Here is a 17,389-nt window from a genome sequence, read left to right as displayed (position 1 = left end):
TTAAGTTTATTTATTATGTATACAGTGTTCTGCCTGCACTCCAGAAGAGGGCACCAGATCTCATTATGGATGGTTGAGAGCCACCATGTGGTTGTTGGGAATTGAACTCAGGACCTCTGGAAGAGCAGTCGGTGCTCTTAACCTCTGAGCCATCTCTCCAGCCCCAGAACTAAATTGTTTTAAACAGAACCGTCCCGTAGATTTTGAATTCTTAGTGGCAAAGCCAAGCAGCCATGAAAGAGACCTGTGGCCGGTAACACATCTCCCTTTAATGTTGGCCTTGGTGTCTGAAGATGATCCTGTTTGATTTGGTTGAAGGATATCAAAGAGAATGGCCTTCGTGGCATCCAAGGGGAACAGTTTTTCTGTTTTCTATAAGCAGCACACGAGTGAAACGCGGTGCATTTTGTATTTGTACATGGGGGAGCATGCGCTCCACGCTATCACAGTATAAACCGAGTTTCTCATGCTACTGAATGTCTCACTGTTTGGGAAATCCTGGGTGAGCAAAGATGGTGGAAATGAGTGGTCCCAAGGAACCCCCTAGCCGTGTGGACGCTGGTCTGATGTGCGCCCATAGAACCACATCTGACCGGTCCAAGCTGTCTCCAGACCCGTGCTTCTGACCATATCGTCTTACGACTGAATCGTCACTGCCGGCCAAGCTTCCCCGAGTCTCACTGACACTTTCCTTCCTTTTTCTGGTCACACTAGGATGGTGTCTTAGGGTTCTCTAGAGGAACAAAGCCTCCAGAATGAGTGTGTATTAAAAGGGAACTCACTCGATTGGCTGAAGCGGTGGGGTGCGGCTGCCTCACACTGGAGAGGCTGAGAGCCTAGTAATTGCTCACTCCGAGAGGCTGGCCTGGAGGAGCCCGGTCTTCAGCCCACTGTGGAAGGGTGCAGACCCTGGGTCCCAGCGCCAACAGGAACGGTGGAAAGATGCCAACAGGTAGGCGGACTTAGCTACACAATGTGAAGGCACCAAGGGCAAAATCAGTTTTGCTCTCTCAGATCCCTTTTATCTGGACTGTCACCTGAAGGTGGCCCCTGTATTTAGGGGAGGTCTTCCAACTTTAGCTGAGCTGATCAGGAAAATCCTTCACAGGTGTGCCCGAGGGCTTGCCCATTGATCCCAGAGACAGTCACGCTGACAACTGATATTAAGCCACACGGTGGAAATAGGTCTCACTCACCATGAAGTCCAAGACTTGCCTCTTTGTTCAAAGGTGGGGAGTTCTGTGGGAGCAGAATCCCCCCCCCCAAATGAAAATGTGATCAAATGCATTTCCAGGAAGGCCTCTACCGAGTCAAACTGTGACCCCTTCCGTATGCAAGACAAAGCACTTAAGAATCATTTACCAGCCAGTCAGCGGTGGTGGCGCACGCCTTTAATCCCAGCACTCAGGAGGCAGAGGCAGAGGCAGGCGGATCTCTGTGAGTTCGAGGCCAGCCTGGTCTACAGAGTTAGTTCCGGGACAGCCGGGGTTATTAGAGAGGATCCTCCAGTTAGAGGATCTGACATCTATGGGCTCACCCACCCACATGGTACATATACGTAGGCAGGCACATGCACATAAAATAACAATAAAAAAGTTTTAATAAATAAAAAAGAAGTCACTCAGTGTATGGTAAGTCTTCAGCCATCTTTTGTACATGGTGTGTGCTGAATGGTTATATTAATTATAATTTTATTATGGGACTAGTTGTCTTTAATGACAGGTGGCACATACATACATATTTATCAGTGTGGACATGTCTTAGCATGTATAAACAGAGAAGTGTCTAACTTTCCTAACTGTTCATGCTCGGGAGTCAGTTCACTGCAGTTTCTTGTTACTGGGCTGCCTGTTCAGAGAGTTGGAAGAGAGCGCACTGGTTGAGGTTGGAAGTGGCTTATTTAGTCCGGCTAATTATTAAGCTGTGAGACTCGCCATTGGGATTCTACTCGTAATATCAAAGCAACCACAGCTATGCCTCACATACTTCCTCAGTCAACGAAAGGGCCAGGCGTGCACCAGAGAGGCGCCATCGTCACAGAATGACGGGCAGGAACTTCAGCCTTCACCCAGACCTTGCTTCCCTGTGACCGAGGAAGCGGGAGCCTGAAGACTAGGTACCAGCAAGGAGAATGGGGGGCCGCAGGCGGGGTGTTCCACAAATCCGCCTCTGCCTCCTTTCTTAGGCTCTGTCCAGTCTCATTATCTGCAGGGAATGTCTCCCTCTGCAAAAGTCCCACATCTTCCTGATCATGCCGGCCCACGTGTGTGACCGGTGGATTTGTGTGTTCCGTCTCTCTCATAGGATGGCCCCCCTCAAATGCCACATGTGTGCCCAGTGCCCATGGAGGCTCCAGAAGGGCATTGGGTCCCCCAGAACTGGATGGTCTGAGCTGCCATTTGGGTGCTGGGAATCGAACCTGGGTCAGCTGAGAGATGAGCAGTGCTCTTGGCTGCCGAGCCCTCTCTCCAGCCCTGATGGTTTCTTTGCCTGTGTTAGAATCTCGTGTGACTTGTGACTAGATTTGCCCATGCAGTGGTGGGAAGTACAGATGGAATATATGTGACTTGAAAGATGGGTCCTCACACAGCTGCCCAGGGCAAGACTGTGTGTGTGCGTGTGTGCGCGTGCATGTGTGTGCATGTGTGTGTGTGTGGTCCAGGAGCAGAAGGTTTTCCTGCACACATGTGTACTCAGTACTCTCGAGGGGCCATGCAAGGACATCAAATATGTCTAATTTATCCATTTGGAAGTGGACAAAGGACACCGTCAGGAGCCGTCAGAAGCCTGTAATTATTTCAGTGGTTGAAGCTTCCTGGAGGAAAGGTCACTGTGGCCCCTTTAGAGGGGAGAGCCTGCATCAGCAGACCTGTTTCTGCCATGCACACACGGAGGTCTCCTTAGGAAGTGCTGACAGTAAGACAGCTACATGTCCACCGTGTTCTCTTTTCTGGAGATGGCAGAAAAGAGCAGGCCTCGCCCTGCAGATCTAAAAAGGACACAAATTCCTTCCTTAAAGTCTTGCATGGAGTTGCTCCGCCTCTGGTTTTGAATTATAGAGACAGATATTTTTGTTAGAGCCGAGCAGACTGTGTGCCTGTGTCTCTCACAGAGCGAGCAACTGCATTTCACAAGAGGCTTTTTTTTTTTGTTTCAAAACCTGATCTTTCCTGAGGCATTTAAAAAATGTGCGCTGTAACTTCGCAACATCAGTTTTTCCTGGTTCCCCAAGGCACCGTCATGAGTTGGTGAGAGGAAAAATACTGTCTGCAAGCCAAAGTGAAGGCCAAGGGACATGACCAGAGCCGCACGGTGACTCAGATTACCTGCTGGGGCAGTTTCCCAATCAGTTGGAAGGTTAGCCCTTCAAACAGCAGGATACATGAGTTCCTTTTGGAAGTCTCAGGCTGTTTCTCATGGTCAACTCCAGGATTGGCCTATAGCTCAGTGCAGAGGGCTGAGCTATCATGCATGGGAGCTCTCGGTTCAATCCTCGGTACCGATAAACTATAAAGTCAGCCAGGCTAGGGTTACAACTCAGATGATGCGGTGCTTGGATAGCACGCAGGCAGCCCTGGACCCCATCCTCCGAGTCATGTGAAAAGGGAGTAGTGGCTGAGGCCTGTCATCCCAGCACTGGGGCCGGGGTGGGGGTGGGGTACATGCAGGAGGATCCAGAGCTGGAGGTCATCTTGGGCTATCGAGTGAATTCGATGTCAGTCTGGGATATATGAGACTCTGTCAATCAATCAATCAATGGTCGACTTTAAAGAGGACATCACCTAGTTTTCATTCACTACTCTGAGTCTCTAAGCGTTCAGACATGGTAGCATAAACTTGTCACCCGAGGACTCACTTAGGAGGTAGAGGGATGAGGGTACCAAATTCAAGGTCAATTTGGGATTCACAGTAAGTTATAGGCCAGCCTGTGCTACATGATCAGATTCTGTCTCAACAATCAATCAACACTAAATGAAACATCTGTGAATGTGCGTAGAAATTTTTCTTCACAATAAATCTAGAGACAGCCATTATCAAGCAAAAGAAGCTAACCTGGAAGTTGCTTCAAGTTTTTGAAGTGACTTTCATGAGGTAGGTCTGTGTCCTCACGACAACCATGTTTGCCTGCCCAACAGAGTCCCCAGGAGAAAAGTGTCAAGAGTAGCAACACTGACCCCTGACCCAACTGATATCTTCACAGTTCTTATCAAACATGACTTCCCAAATCTCATTTGCAGTCCTGTTGTTTGTTTGTTTTTTTTCAAGACAGGGTTTCTCTGTGTAGCCCTGGCTGTCCTGGAACTCACTCTGTAGACCAGGCTGGCTTTGAACTCACAGAGATCTGCCTGCCTCTGCCTCCTGATTGCTGAGATTAAAGGCGTGCACCACCACCGCCTGGCTTCATTTGCAATCTTGATCTGGATGTTCATTGCAGAAAAGTATGGAGGGATGCCAGAGGCGACTGGAGCCTCCTCCACTCACCTGCAGTACTGTGTACACCTTTGACATTCCGCTATGTGGAAACTCACAGGTTCTAAGTCAATGAAAGGATCTTAGATAATGGTTGGAGTCTCAGGCTCTTCCACTGGCATTTGGGCACTAACCTTTGCATGTTGAACAGTTGAACAATCTTGGATCCTTCATCTTTTCCTGTCTCCCTCTGTTCGGTGTGTGTGTGTGTGTGTGTGTACATACCTGTGCAGGTCAGAACAACTTTCAGGGGTCAGTTCTTCCCTGTCCCTTGTATGTTCTGGGGATTGAACTTAAGTCATCAGGATTGGCCTCAAATGCCTTTCTCTCAGCCTGTATGTAGATGAACAGTCTTATTAAATAAGAAACACAGAGCCAAATGCAGAGTTAAAAGCCCAAGAGGTCAGAGCAATAGCTAAGAACTGAGACTTAAAACTGCCTTCTTACCCCTCCTGCTGCTGCCGTCCTTCCCCTCAGCAAGAGGCCTACCTCCTGTGTATCCATCTTTTTATTGACTTTCTGTTCTGCCTTCTCATTGGTTGTAAACCCAACCACATGACCTCCTTGTCACTACCTGTCTATACAGACCTCTAGATCTTCTATGGTTGGTATTGAGATTAAAGGCGTGTGTCCCCATGCTGGCTGTATCCTTGAACATATAGAGATCTGCCTGTCATGTGATCGGGATTAAAGGCATGTGCCACCACCACCCGCTTCTGCTATGGCTTGCTATTAGCTCTGACCCCCAGGCAACTTTATTTATTAAAATACAAATAAAACCACATTTCAGTACAAATAAAAAATATCACCATACTTGTGTCTTGTATGGGCTGCATTAGCACATGTAGCCATGTACAAGTCTCTCTAGCCACATCCTACAATGGATTCACCTCCAAGACACTGAACATTTAAATCTGACAATTCAATTGCGAGGTAGATAATACAGTAATGAAATAAGAACACGACTCCCAAGAAAACACCGACAATAAGAAAATCCCTAGAATTCTTGGCACCGTGGTGATTTATGGTTACCCACTGTGATGTGTGGGGTTACAGGAGCTCCTGCTGTTGAGTACAGAAAGAGAACTTCAGGAGAGCTGGCAGAGGAGCTCAGTGGTCGAGCCATTCCTACAGCGGGTCGGTCAGGCACAGGATTCTACGATCCATGCTGTAAACGGAGGGTCCTCTCTTGTAGCTGCTTCCCAAATGACCACACAGAGGCTTATATTGTTTACAAATGCTCACCCATTAGCTCAGGCTTATTACTAACTAGCTCTTACATTGAAATTAACCCATTTCTATTCATCTATATGTTGCCACATGGTCTGTGGCTTTACCGGTCCTCTGGCATCTTGCTTCTTGGGCAGCTCATCATGGCATCTCTCTCTCCCCCATCCTTCTTCCCCTCCTTAGTTTGGTTTTTCCACCACACCTTATCCTGCCTGGCTATTGGCCAAACAGCTTCTTTATTAACCAATGGAGTAATACATAGTCACAGCATACAGAAGGATCATCCCACAGCGCCCTACCACTATGCTAACAACAAGGGTAGAAAAAAAAGAATGAGGGGGTAAGTTGTTGAGACAGGCTGGTCTCAAATCTCATAGAGATCTGCCTGCCTCTGCCTCATGAGTGCTGAGATTAAAGGCTTTAAAATTTCTTTCTTTTAAATTTTGTTTGTTTGTTTTTCGAGATGGTTTCTCTGTGTAGTTTTGGTGCCTGTCCTGGATCTCGCTCTGTAGACCAGGCTGGCCTTGAACTCACAGAGATCCACCTGCCTCTGCCTCCTGAGTGCTGGGATTAAAGGCATGTGTCACTGCTGCCTGGTGAGATTAAAGACTTTTATTTTTTCTTCACTTTAGTTTTAATGAGTTGTGGGGTCCCTCTCTCTACAGTCCAGGGTTGTATCAAACTGGATCCTCCTGCCTCAGCATCCCAAGTACTGGAACGACAGGTGTGTGCCACCATGCCAGGCTCACCTCATCTTTTGATGTGTTCACCTTCAGCTTAAAATGAAGACATCTGCTTTCCAGGTATTTTGATCTTAAATGTAAGTTCACAGAAGGGAATATATCCATGAAATCAAAAATGAGTTTTTCTCCTGTTCTTGGTAACTGTGATTCGTAGAGGCCCAAGTTCCATTTTGTTATCTTTACTCCACCTTAACTCATGAGAAAAGAGAGAAAAATAAACTACAGCAATGTTGTGGAATATTACTTTAACTATATAAACGTGTGTTGCATTTGTTTATGTTGGGTTTGTTTAATTTGTTTAAAGAAGTGCTACATTTGTTCATGCTGCATTTGTTTAACAATGTAAAGATGTGTTGTTTTGCCTGCCTAAAGCACCTGATTGGTCTAATAAAAAGCTGAACGGCCAATAGCAAGGCAGAGGAGAGAAGGGTGGGGCTGGTGGGCAGAGAGAATAAGTGGGGTGGGGGGATCTCGGCTGGAGGGGAGAGAGAGAAGAGAACAAGAGAAAGAGAAGAGACACCCAGGGCCATCCAGCTAGACACAGTAGGACATACAGAATGAAAGAGAGGTAAAAATCCCTGAGGCAAAACATGGATGAAAAGAAACAGGTTAAATTAAGTTATAAGAGCTGGTGGGACAAGCATAAGTCTGAGCATTCATAGCTAATAATGAATCTCCATGTCATGATTTGGGAGCTGGTTTGTGGCCCATGAGAAGCCTGCTACTCAGCAAGGCAAATAAAATGTGAAATTTCTGAATTTTTGTTTTCTTAAGTTAGCTAGAGTTTTTTAAAAAAGATTTTTATTTATTTATTTATTTTTCAAAACAGGGTTTCTGTGTGTAGCCCTGGCTATCCTGGAACTCACTCTGTAGACTAGCCTGGCCTTGAACTCAGAGATCCACCTGCTTCTATCTCCTAAATGCTGGGATTAAAGGCATATCACGGCCCAGCAAAAAACATTTTTTTAAAATTTTATTTTATGTGAATGAGTGTTTTGCCTGCATATATGCCTGTGTACCATGTGTGGATTGCCTGCTGAGGCCAGAAGAGGGTGTCCACTCCCCTGGCCCTGGAGTTAACAGATTGTCGTGAGCTGCCATGGGCCCTGGGAATCAAACCCAGATCCCCTGGAAGAGCAGCCAGTGTTCTTAACCATCGGTGATTCCTGTTCCAGGGATCTGACACTCTCTTCTCGTCTCTGTGGGCACTGCATGCACATAGTGCACATGCACACCACGAAGGCAAAACACCCATATACACGTACTCATAAAACAGTAAGATAATAATAAAAAAGTTAAGGATGGGTGTGGCGGTCCACACTTTTAATCCCAGCACTCAGAAGGCAAAGGCCAGCCTGGTCTATACAGTGAGTCCTAGGCCAGCCACAGTGAGAACCTGTTTCAAAACAAAGAAAGTGGGGGTGCTGGAGAGATGGCTCAGTGGTTAGGAGCACTTATGCCGTCACATCGGATATGTACAGACCTTGCCTACAAGTCTTGAAGAGCAGGTAGCCTTCAGTGGCCAGGCAGTGTCATACTTCAAAGACACCAAGACCAGCTTTCCTTGAGAACGATCCTAATTGGAAATGTCATGGGAGGCAGGTACAGGCACAGGTGGGTCTCAAAACAAACAAGGACACCAGACAAGCTGCAGGATGAGTCCATACCACCCCCGGGGCTCCCACACTGTCTCTGATAGAGAACACAGGATCCCAGGGCATCAAGGTACAAGCCTAATTGTGACGTAGCTTAGTGGGGGGGGGGGCTGAGAGGGGGGGATCCCAGCTTCCTCTCGGAGAGCTTGCTCACATGAAGGTCTCACAGGTTAGTATGAGGTTAGTATGGTTGATTTAATGACACATGTATAGTTTTTCAGGTGTGGATCAGATGTGGCCAGAAGGACTTTTTTCTTTTTTTTTTTTCTTTTCCTTTTTTCTTTCTTGGTTTTTTGAGACAGGGTTTCTCTGTGTAGCTTTGCGCCTTTCCTGGATCTCACTCTGTAGACCAGGCTGGCCTCGAACTCACAAAGATCCACCTGCCTCTGCCACCTGAGTGCTGGGATTAAAGGCGTGCGCCATCACTGCCGGTCTTTTTCTTTTTTAATTCAATTGGGCCTATTAATTTTCCTTATCATTGCAGGGCTGCCCTATTCTGAAGTGATCTTCGGGCCAGTTTTAAGTGTGTGGTTTTTCTGGTCTTTGAGCTAATTTTAAAGACAACAACAACAACAACAACAACAATAATAATAATAGCGTTTGAGGATTTTCTAAATTGGATTGCCTGCACTTAAGGGTCAAATCTGTTTTAGGGCGGAAATGATCCCTCTCGTTGCAGGACTTACACATGTGCGCCGCGCGCGTGCACACTAAGAATCTACACGCAGTGTGTGGGACTGACCACCCCACAACACGATAAACAGCCTAAGAAGTTTGCTTTCCCCACTGGTGAGATTTCACCACACTGCTTTATGCAGGACGCCAGTAGGCTGGCTACAATTTGTTGTTACCCTTTCCATTATTAATACTCTCAGAATTGGCACCGCGTTCGGGGATGTTAACTAATTTCCAGCAGGGCTAAAGATAACCTCTCCCTCTAAGCCTCTATTTTTTTTTTTTCTTTGCAACGTCATCGAGCGAGGCGAGGTTAACCCACCACGACGGAAACAGATCAAAGTCAGTGCAGAGTTCAGGCTGCACCCGTGCAGCGCACAGGGGCGGAGGGGCTTGCAGCACGGCCGGGTCCGGGGCTCAGCCCACGGAAGCCCGCAGGACTGGGGACCCACGGAAGCCCGCAGGACTGGGGACCCACGGAAGCCCGCAGGACTGGGGACCCACGGAAGCCCGCAGGACACGGGCTCTGCCTCGCATCTGGAGTCCTCCAGCGTGAAACCCACGAGAAGTAAGTACCACAGGGGGCTGCGGGGGCCGCTCAGGGAAGCCCTGCTCCCCCCCCCCCGGAAGCCCAAGGAGCCTCCCAGGAGCCCTTGATGGATGGATCGATGGACAGACAGACCGACGGACAGCAAAGCCCCGGCTCCGAGGTCAAGGACTCCGTGGCCGCCCCGCCCCCTCCTTTCCACCTCCCTCCACTCCCCACCCCAACTACCTGAGGCTTCTCCCCACTTCCCGGTACAGGCTCGGTGCACGGTCTCTTCCTCCCCGTCCTTTCTGTCCCCTCTCCCTCCCTTTTCTTCCCTCCTCCTCCCCGCCTGCATCTTTCCCTGGCTTCTTCCACTCCCCTCCCCCCTCGTCCCCTCCCCCTCCCTCCCCCCTCTCCCCCCTCTCCCTCTCTTCTGCAGGGCTCCTGGCTACGCCTGGGTTTCCGCTCACACAAACTAGTGCAGAATGTGGTTCCTCGAGTCTCACTCGGTCAGGAATTCCTAAGAGCAAGTCTGGGCTCGCAGCTAGCTCCCCTTTGCGTCCGCGGCCTGCAGACCGCCCACGGCCTCACTCCCGTGTCCGCGATGCTTGTGCTTTGGAGACGTGGCCAGGGTGGCTCCACGTTTTGGAGGGAGGGACCGAGGGAGAGGCAGAGGAGAGCAGGCAGCGAGTGAGGCGGGGAAGCTGCCCCCACAGCCGAATCTGGTGTTGGTGTAGCTCTGCCCGGGAAGGTGGGTGCAACCGTCAGGTGGCCTCAGTCAAGATGAGACCACCCAGGGAAGAAAGTGGGGGGCGTTTCTGCTCTAAAAATGGGTGGTGGCTTTTTGGTCTTCTGGGGATCCAGCTCGGGTGCTTGGAGCCTGGCTATGATGAGGCTGTGTGCCCAGCTCCCGGTTTCCCTTGGGCCGGCTAGCTGGGTCTCGGCCTGCACGTAGTAAAATCTAGCTGATGTGCCCGGCACCCTGCAAACAGCCTCTCCGACTTCATTGGCACCGATCTTATAACGACTTATGTGTCTCTTTTAGTCCCACCTTAGACTGAAGTGTGGGTAGGCTAAAGGGTCTTGGCCATGTCCACACCACTCTTCCTGGGTCTCTGGGTCTCAAAAAATGACTCCAACATTCCTGATTTGACTAAGAGTTCGGGAGGCTTTGGACAGCCTGGTTGGGCCTCGGACAGGCTGAGCCACACCTGGTTTAGAAGTTTCACAATGGGTGCACTCGGCTCAGCTGCCTCCTCAAGCCTGGGGTGTTACTGCAGCCAGGTCTGTGATGGGGCTGCATAACTCAAGCCCCCCCTCCCCCTGTTTCTGAGGGAATTTCCCTGGGCCCTCGACCAGGAGTCCTCCCTGTGCAAAATTACTGCACCATTCAACAAGATTTCAAAGTCGCCCCGGCTCCCATATTCTGCAAAGACAATATGCAGTGCTGAGGGGCTGACCCAGCTACACTTCTGAAGGCTGACTGGGTGTGACACACTCAGTCATTGCTGATGGACTGACTGTATGAGGACGTCTTGGGACAAACAGGTTTCTCGGCCCTGGGGGATACTTCTCAAGGTGTTTGCTTTGGAGATGAAGGAGATGGATGCCTCGGGGTGCGGGGAGATAAGATGATCATGACTGCCTGCTCTTTTCTGTTCCACCCTGTCAACGTGGTTGGAGAGTTCCCCCAGGGAGGTTCTTCTGCTTCCGTGGTCCTGTGTGCTCAGTCTCCGGGACACACCCTCAAGCCCCCTTCCACGCCCACCCAAGAAGGAACTGATCTGACGAGTCCAGTCGGCTAAGGGAGTGAGTGAGAAGGGTTGACTTCACATCTGGTGTCCACCCGCGTTCCAGCCGAGAGCGGAGGGGACTGTTCAGGAGGTGACACGGGAGAGAACCACCTCAGGGTGCTGTCTGGTGGCTTATTTACTTATTTTTGGAGATGGTCTCTCTGTGTGGTCTTGCTGAGCCTGGAACTTTCTATGTAATGCAGGCTGCCCTCAGACTTGCTGTGATCCTCCTGCCTCTGACTCCCGAGTGTTAGAACTACAGGTATGAGCCACCAGGCCAAGCTGTCCCAGGAACGCTGGGAAGTTCTCGTGGCCAATAGCTCCTGTCCATTATTTTAGGTTAAGAACGGAAGCCAGCAGGGAGGGGCATTGCTATACCTTGATACCCAAGCCCTGGTAAGGAGTAAAGGAAGCAGGAGACCCATCTGTGCCTTCTGACCCGGTGAAACCGGAGTTACAGGCAGTTGGATGTAGTGGGTAGCCATTCCAGCTTGGATCTGGAAGTTCCAACCCCCATTGAGACTCTGGCAACTGTCACGCCTACGAGGCGGGGTCAGGGGAGGCGCCTGGAGACCCAAGAGCTGGATGGGCCAGCGCTCTCTCTGTGCGCTCTCTCCGTGCCGGGACGCTGAATGGTGAAGGTGAACTGTGCAGAGCTCCGGAGAACACCACTGGACTGCGATACACCTTCCCCAGACCCTGCGACCTACCTATTACTTAATTTGTGAGTTACGCCATTAAATAAATATCCTTTTTTTTTTTTTTTTTTTTTTTTTTGGTTTTTGGAGACAGGGTTTCTCTGTAGCTTTGTGCCTTTCCTGGAACTCACTTGGTAGCCCAGGCTGGCCTCGAACTCACAAAGATCCGCCTGGCTCTGCCTCCCGAGTGCTGGGATTAAAGGCGTGCGCCACCACCGCCCGGCTAAATATCCTTTTAACTACGTGGAGTGGCCAAAATAATTTCTCCAATATCATGTGGGGCAAACTCCAAAGGCCTGGGCGGCTCCCACCCTCTTCTCCCTAGCTGGCGGGTACCTAAACCCGCCTGCAAAGTTCCATATAACCAGGGAACACCTACACGGTTCCATTCCCGAAAAAGGGAGCAGCTAGTCCGATCTCAATTCCCTATCTTAGCCCCACGTTGGGCGCCAGATATTGGAGAAATTATTTTCGCCACTCCATGTAGTTAAAAGGATATTTATTTAATGGCTTAACTCACAAATTAAGTAATAGGTAGGTCGCAGGGTCTGGGGAAGGTGTATCGCAGTCCAGCGGTGTTCTCCGGAGCTCTGCACAATCCATCTTCACCGTTCAGCATCCCGGCACAGAGAGAGCGCTGGCCCATCCAGCTCTCGGGTCTCCAGGCGCCTCCCCTGACCCCGCCTCGTAGGCGTGACAGTTGCCAGAGTCTCAATGGGGGTTGGAACTTCCAGATCCAAGCTGGAATGGCTACCCACTACAGTTGTAAGCCCCAAGTGGGCACTGGGAACTGAACCTGTGTTCTCTGCAAGTGGTCTTGACTGCCGATTCATCTCTCCATGCCCCTCCCCTGCCCCCACTTGCTTGATAACTGGATTACTCACCCCTGAAGTTAGAATTGGCTTCTCATGAGGCCGGACCCCAGCCCCGCTGCATGGAGGCTAGCTTCTAGCACTTGAATTTTTGGAACAGTGCCATAGCAGGACTCAAGCCCTGGAGGGTGGTCAGAGACCCCCCTTCTGCTGGCCATCCCGGGGGAGAGCAGATGATCAGATGAAGTTTAGTGCATGTCTGTCAGGGTTTCCATTGCGGTGAAGAGACACCATGGCCACAGCAACTCTTACAGAGGAAAACATTTCGTTGAGGTGGTGGCTTTCACTTCAGACGTTCAGTCCCTCATCATCATGGTGGGGAGTGGTGGCAGCGTGCAGGCAGACGTGGTGCTGGAGAAGGAACTGAGAGTCCTACATCTTGCGGGCGGCAGGAAACCGACTGAGACAACTGGGCAGTGTCCTGAGCGTGGGAAACCTCAAAGCCTGCCCCCACAGAAGACACAGCTTCCTTCAACAAAAAACCCTACCTACAGACATACCAAAGGAACAAGGCCACACCTCCTGACAGCGCCACTCCCTTTCAGACCACCACAGTGTAGTGTGGAGTCATTCCTTCTTCAGCTGCTGAGACTTAGGGCCACTCTCCCACCTGGCGCTTGCCGCTCTCTGTGCTGGTGGCTACCCTGTGTACCCCACCGATTCCTTAGGTCTACCGGTCACGGTGGGGTCACCCTGTGCCCAGCACCTTGCCTGGTGGGTGTGCGTCTCTCTGGATGCTGTTCTCCTTCCCAGGGTGCCCAGAGGCTGAAAGGCTCTGCAAAAACCACGGGCCACGTAGTTACCTGCCCTAGGAACTTGAGACCATGTCGAGACAATGCCTTCAGCCCTGTCTGGATGTGGGACGGGTGGGGGGGGTGGGCGGGTGGGGAGGGATTGGGGCTACAGGCTCACAGTGGCAGAGTGCTAGGGGAGCCCCTTTGGGGTTTCGGCACCTCCTCCATCATCCCAGGGAGCACGAGCCACTTACTTCCGTATGCTCAGGCTGCCACTGGCCCCGGCGGAAAATGATGAACGAGGAATAATAAAATCAAGACGGAGTTCTACGCAAATCTTTACAGCTCCCGGAGACCGTGGAGCCCCGGAGATGAAAGGGATATGAAAGACGGTGGCATCTGAGCTCTTCATTTTGCGGCCGTGAAAACGGAGGCCCGTCTCTCGGCTGCCTGGGTGCGGAGGTAGACGCTTCTCCGTGGTCGTAGTCCACTACACCCACCGTCATCTCCCCACCTCTGAAAACAGCTAAGGAGGGAAGCTGGTCCTCCAGGCCTCGTCCTCTCCCACTCTGCATATTGTTTCCAGCTGTTCAAAATGGCCCTCTTCAAAGTCAGTGGCTCCACCAGCCCTCGAGGGTCACAACTCTCAGGAGTGCTATTCAGAGGGAGCAGCAGCGGATGCTTAGAAGCAAAATTACCAGTCTCCTCCCTGGCAACCTGGGGGCTCCTGTCACTCAAGCGCCTGGGTATGTGCCCTCAGTAAATACTACCCTGCAGAGGCGATTGCTAACTGCGGCGGTGAACTATGTCCTCGCCCTCGGGGGCTGGCAAGCGCCCGCAGATGCTGTCTTCTAATCCGGCTGGCCTGGCATAGAATGGTGCCTTTGCCTGTGGAAGCCTTCTGAGGGTGGATACTGTGTGTTCAGACCCTGCAGAGCCTTCCAGAGTTCTGTGAGCGAGTGGCTATGAAGACCCCGCCACAGACTAGCTCTGGTGACGCAGACCTGTAACTCCCAGCCGCTTGGGAGGCTGAGGCAATGGACTGCAAGTTCAAGGCCTGTGTGGGCTTACAGAGGGAGTTCAAGGCCAGCCTGGGAAACTTAGTGAGACCCTCTCTCAAAATAACAAGGAGAGCAGCTAGGGCTGTGGCTCAGTGATAGAGACCTTGCCTGACGTGTGTGTGGTCCCCAGCGAACTCCACAGGACTGAGAAATGGCAGTAAAACTCCTGGCGGATGCTTGGGGCTGTGTTGTGTCTCAGGTACATTTGGATCTGTTGCCATGATACAGCACCATGAGCAGATGGAGGAAAGACTTCGGCCCACAGGTCCAGAGGGATCAGAATCCACTGTGGTGGGGAGGCATGCAGAAAGAGGAGGCGGCTAAGAGCAGACCGGAAGTGGGCGAAGCTATCGACCCCCAAAGCTCCTCCAGTGGCACTTCCTCCAACAAGGCCGCCCCACCGCCCCAAATAGCACGCCCAACTGAGCACCAAGTGTTCAAATTCCCGAGCCTCTGGGGGACATTTCTCAATCAAAAGGTCAAACTTTCAGGTAGTCCAGGAGCCGAGGTACACCCAATCCCAGCACTTGGCTGGCTGAGGCGGGAAGCTCCTGAGTTAAGGCCAGCCAGGGCCGCATCATGAGATCTCTTCTCAAGAGGCTACAAAGCAGCAAAGGAAAGTCCAACAAACCCCCAAACTTTCTGTCAGAAGTGGTGACCTTGGCGCGGCATAAGCATGACATGAAAATCAGCCCGTCTCAAGCCCAAGAGCAGACAGATGGCTTTGACATAACCAGGACCCTTGCCTGAGGTCTACATTGTGAGTTCCAGGCCAGCCAGGGCTGCCTAGTGAGTCCCTGTCTCAAAAACAGAAAGAAAAAAAAATACACTTCATGTTGATGTAGGATTGATTGGTAAGTCAGTACATCTTTGATTTTTGTTTTATTCTCTGTGTAAGTATTGACAGTTAATCTCTTGGGGGTTCTCAAAGGTTTCAAGTGTGAGGTGCTGAGATCGGAATGTTTGAAAACTGCTGATCAAGACTGTTACCTGATTTCAATACCTTGGGTGCTGCTATAATTTGGCTCTTGAATGTCTCTCAGGCCTTGGTTCAATGCCAGCCTGGGGTCTCGTGGGAGGAAGTTAGGGTTGAGAGTGTGCCCTCGAAGGGGATGCCGGTATACCAGCCCTTTTCTCTTTCCTTCTCTTTCTCTTTCCAGGTTGCTTCCGGGTGAGCCCAGCTCCACACGGTCCATTTCTAATGTTCTGCCTTAGCCCAGGCCCGGGGTCATGGGCCCAACCAGCAAAGAGTCAACTCAACAGTGAGCTGAAATAAACCCTCTCTCAGTACCTCTTTATCTCAAGTATTTGCTACAGTAATGGAGAGCCGATTAATTCAGATGGCAGTTCAGCCTCTGCCCTCACATTCCCTCCCAGAAGGCACTGACTGGGTCTGTATTTGCTCCTCTGCACTTCTTTTATGAATCACAGATGGAGTTGCCTTTGTGCACACATACAGTTTTCATTTATCTGTCAGGAAATGTTTCCTGCGGCTCTTGCTCTGCGGAGTGTACCTCCAGTGCTTGACTCTCGGACAGACATGGCTCCTGCTCACACACAGCTTCTGACCCCGTTTGCCAACAAGCACCCCACCCCACCCCACCCCCACTTGGGAGAGACGGCCCCGCTCCTCACGACCCTGATGGATGGTGCAGGGGAGCTGGCTCTGCCCCTCGCCTTCCTGAGGTGGACGGCCCTCGTGGCACAGACCGACCAGCTCAACTACCACCCAGGCCCACAGCCCAACATCTGTCCCATGGAGGACCTGCTGGAGCTCGTGACGGGACTGGTCCTGTGACACGATACCAGCAGGATCTCCATGACTGGAGGCAGCCGAGGGATGTCCGAGAGGGTTCCGGGGAGGATCCAGTGATGACGGTGTAGAGGCCTTGAACCAGACCAGTGACTCATGGCAACGAACATTGGCAAGTAAAGTACCGGGATGAGTGAAGAGGATTGGAGACAGGGTGAGATGGGGGTGCAGGGGTTGTTTTGTTTTTCTTTTTGTTTGTTTGCTTGTTTTTGATTTTTTTTTTTTAATTTTCTTTTGGGTGGTTTTGCAGGGGGGAGGGGAGGGTATGGAGAGGCTGGGAAGTGAGCAGAATTGGGGTGCATGATGTGAAATCCCAAAAATTCAATAAAGAAATTATGTCTTTTTTTTTTTTTAAAGCCTATTTATTTTTCTGAATCTGAAGGTAGAAGGTTAAGGAATTCCCAGGCAGAAGGACATCGTGTCCAACCTAGGCTTTGGATTTATTGGTGTTTAACTCACAGCAGCTCTAGTTTGTTAGAACTGTGTTTAAAGATGTATGGTACATTTGGGCAAACAGAAGAGAAGAACAGACGTCCACGTTAAAAGGTATTACATTTTAAAAACCATTTTTATTTATTTTAATTAAATAAAATTCAAAAAATAACTTATTTGTGTGCAAGTGCCAGTGTGTGTGTGTCTGTGTGTGTACACGTGTGTGTGTGTGTGTGTGTGTGTGTGTGTGTACTTTGTGTGTGTGTGTGTGTGTGTGTGTACGTGTGTACATTTGGAGGCCAAAGGGACATCAGATCACCTGGAGTTGGAGTTACAGGCAGTAGTGAGCTGCCGCATGTGGGTGCTGGGGCATCGAACTCGGTCCTCTGCAAGAGAGGTGTGTGCTCTTAACCACTGAGCCAGTCTCCAGCCCGGAGAGCTTTACATTTGTATTACAAAAAGACTCTTCATTCTGAAGGTACCAGGCTGGGGAAGGGGTCATCAATGCCTGTAGCAGCTGTGTGACTGAGCAGTTGAGTGTACACTGAAAATATGATTCAGATGGTCCTGACTAACACATTTCCAGAAACATGTGTAATTCACTTGGGAATCTGTCACCCAGTCAAAAGGAGGCCGGCCAGCTTCTAGGTGTGGCGAGTGGCTGGTGTTGACCTCTGTCTGGGG

At 50.5% G+C, this 17,389-nt stretch overlaps 1 protein-coding gene across 1 annotated transcript; it reads left to right on the top strand.

Moving 5' to 3' along the window:
- Positions 1-512: 512 nt before the first annotated feature.
- Positions 513-16,877, top strand: LOC119086550. Its single transcript, XM_037198532.1, has 5 exons — positions 513-568; positions 797-952; positions 8,917-8,923; positions 9,041-9,341; positions 15,621-16,877. The coding sequence occupies exons 1-5, from the start codon at positions 513-515 to the stop codon at positions 15,734-15,736; spliced, it is 636 nt and encodes a 211-aa protein (XP_037054427.1). The 3' UTR covers positions 15,737-16,877.
- The last annotated feature ends 512 nt before the right edge of the window (positions 16,878-17,389 follow it).

This window comes from Peromyscus leucopus, chromosome 23, assembly GCF_004664715.2.
Source record: "Peromyscus leucopus breed LL Stock chromosome 23, UCI_PerLeu_2.1, whole genome shotgun sequence".
Classification (NCBI taxonomy): Eukaryota; Metazoa; Chordata; class Mammalia; order Rodentia; family Cricetidae; genus Peromyscus; species Peromyscus leucopus.
The sequence above is the reverse complement of the archived record's forward strand: the minus strand, read 5'-3'. Positions and strand labels throughout refer to the sequence as shown.

What these genes read in the sequence shown, in the direction of transcription:
- LOC119086550 (XM_037198532.1), top strand. Translation starts at nt 513, where the DNA reads ATGGTGGAAATGAGTGGTCCCAAGGAACCCCCTAGCCGTGTGGACGCT. An exon ending in CGTGTGGACGCTGGTCTGAT is followed by an intron (nt 569 to 796) that starts GTGCGCCCATAG and finishes GATTGGCTGAAG; the next exon opens with CGGTGGGGTGCGGCTGCCTC. An exon ending in CAGCGTGAAACCCACGAGAA is followed by an intron (nt 9,342 to 15,620) that starts GTAAGTACCACA and finishes TTCTCTTTCCAG; the next exon opens with GTTGCTTCCGGGTGAGCCCA.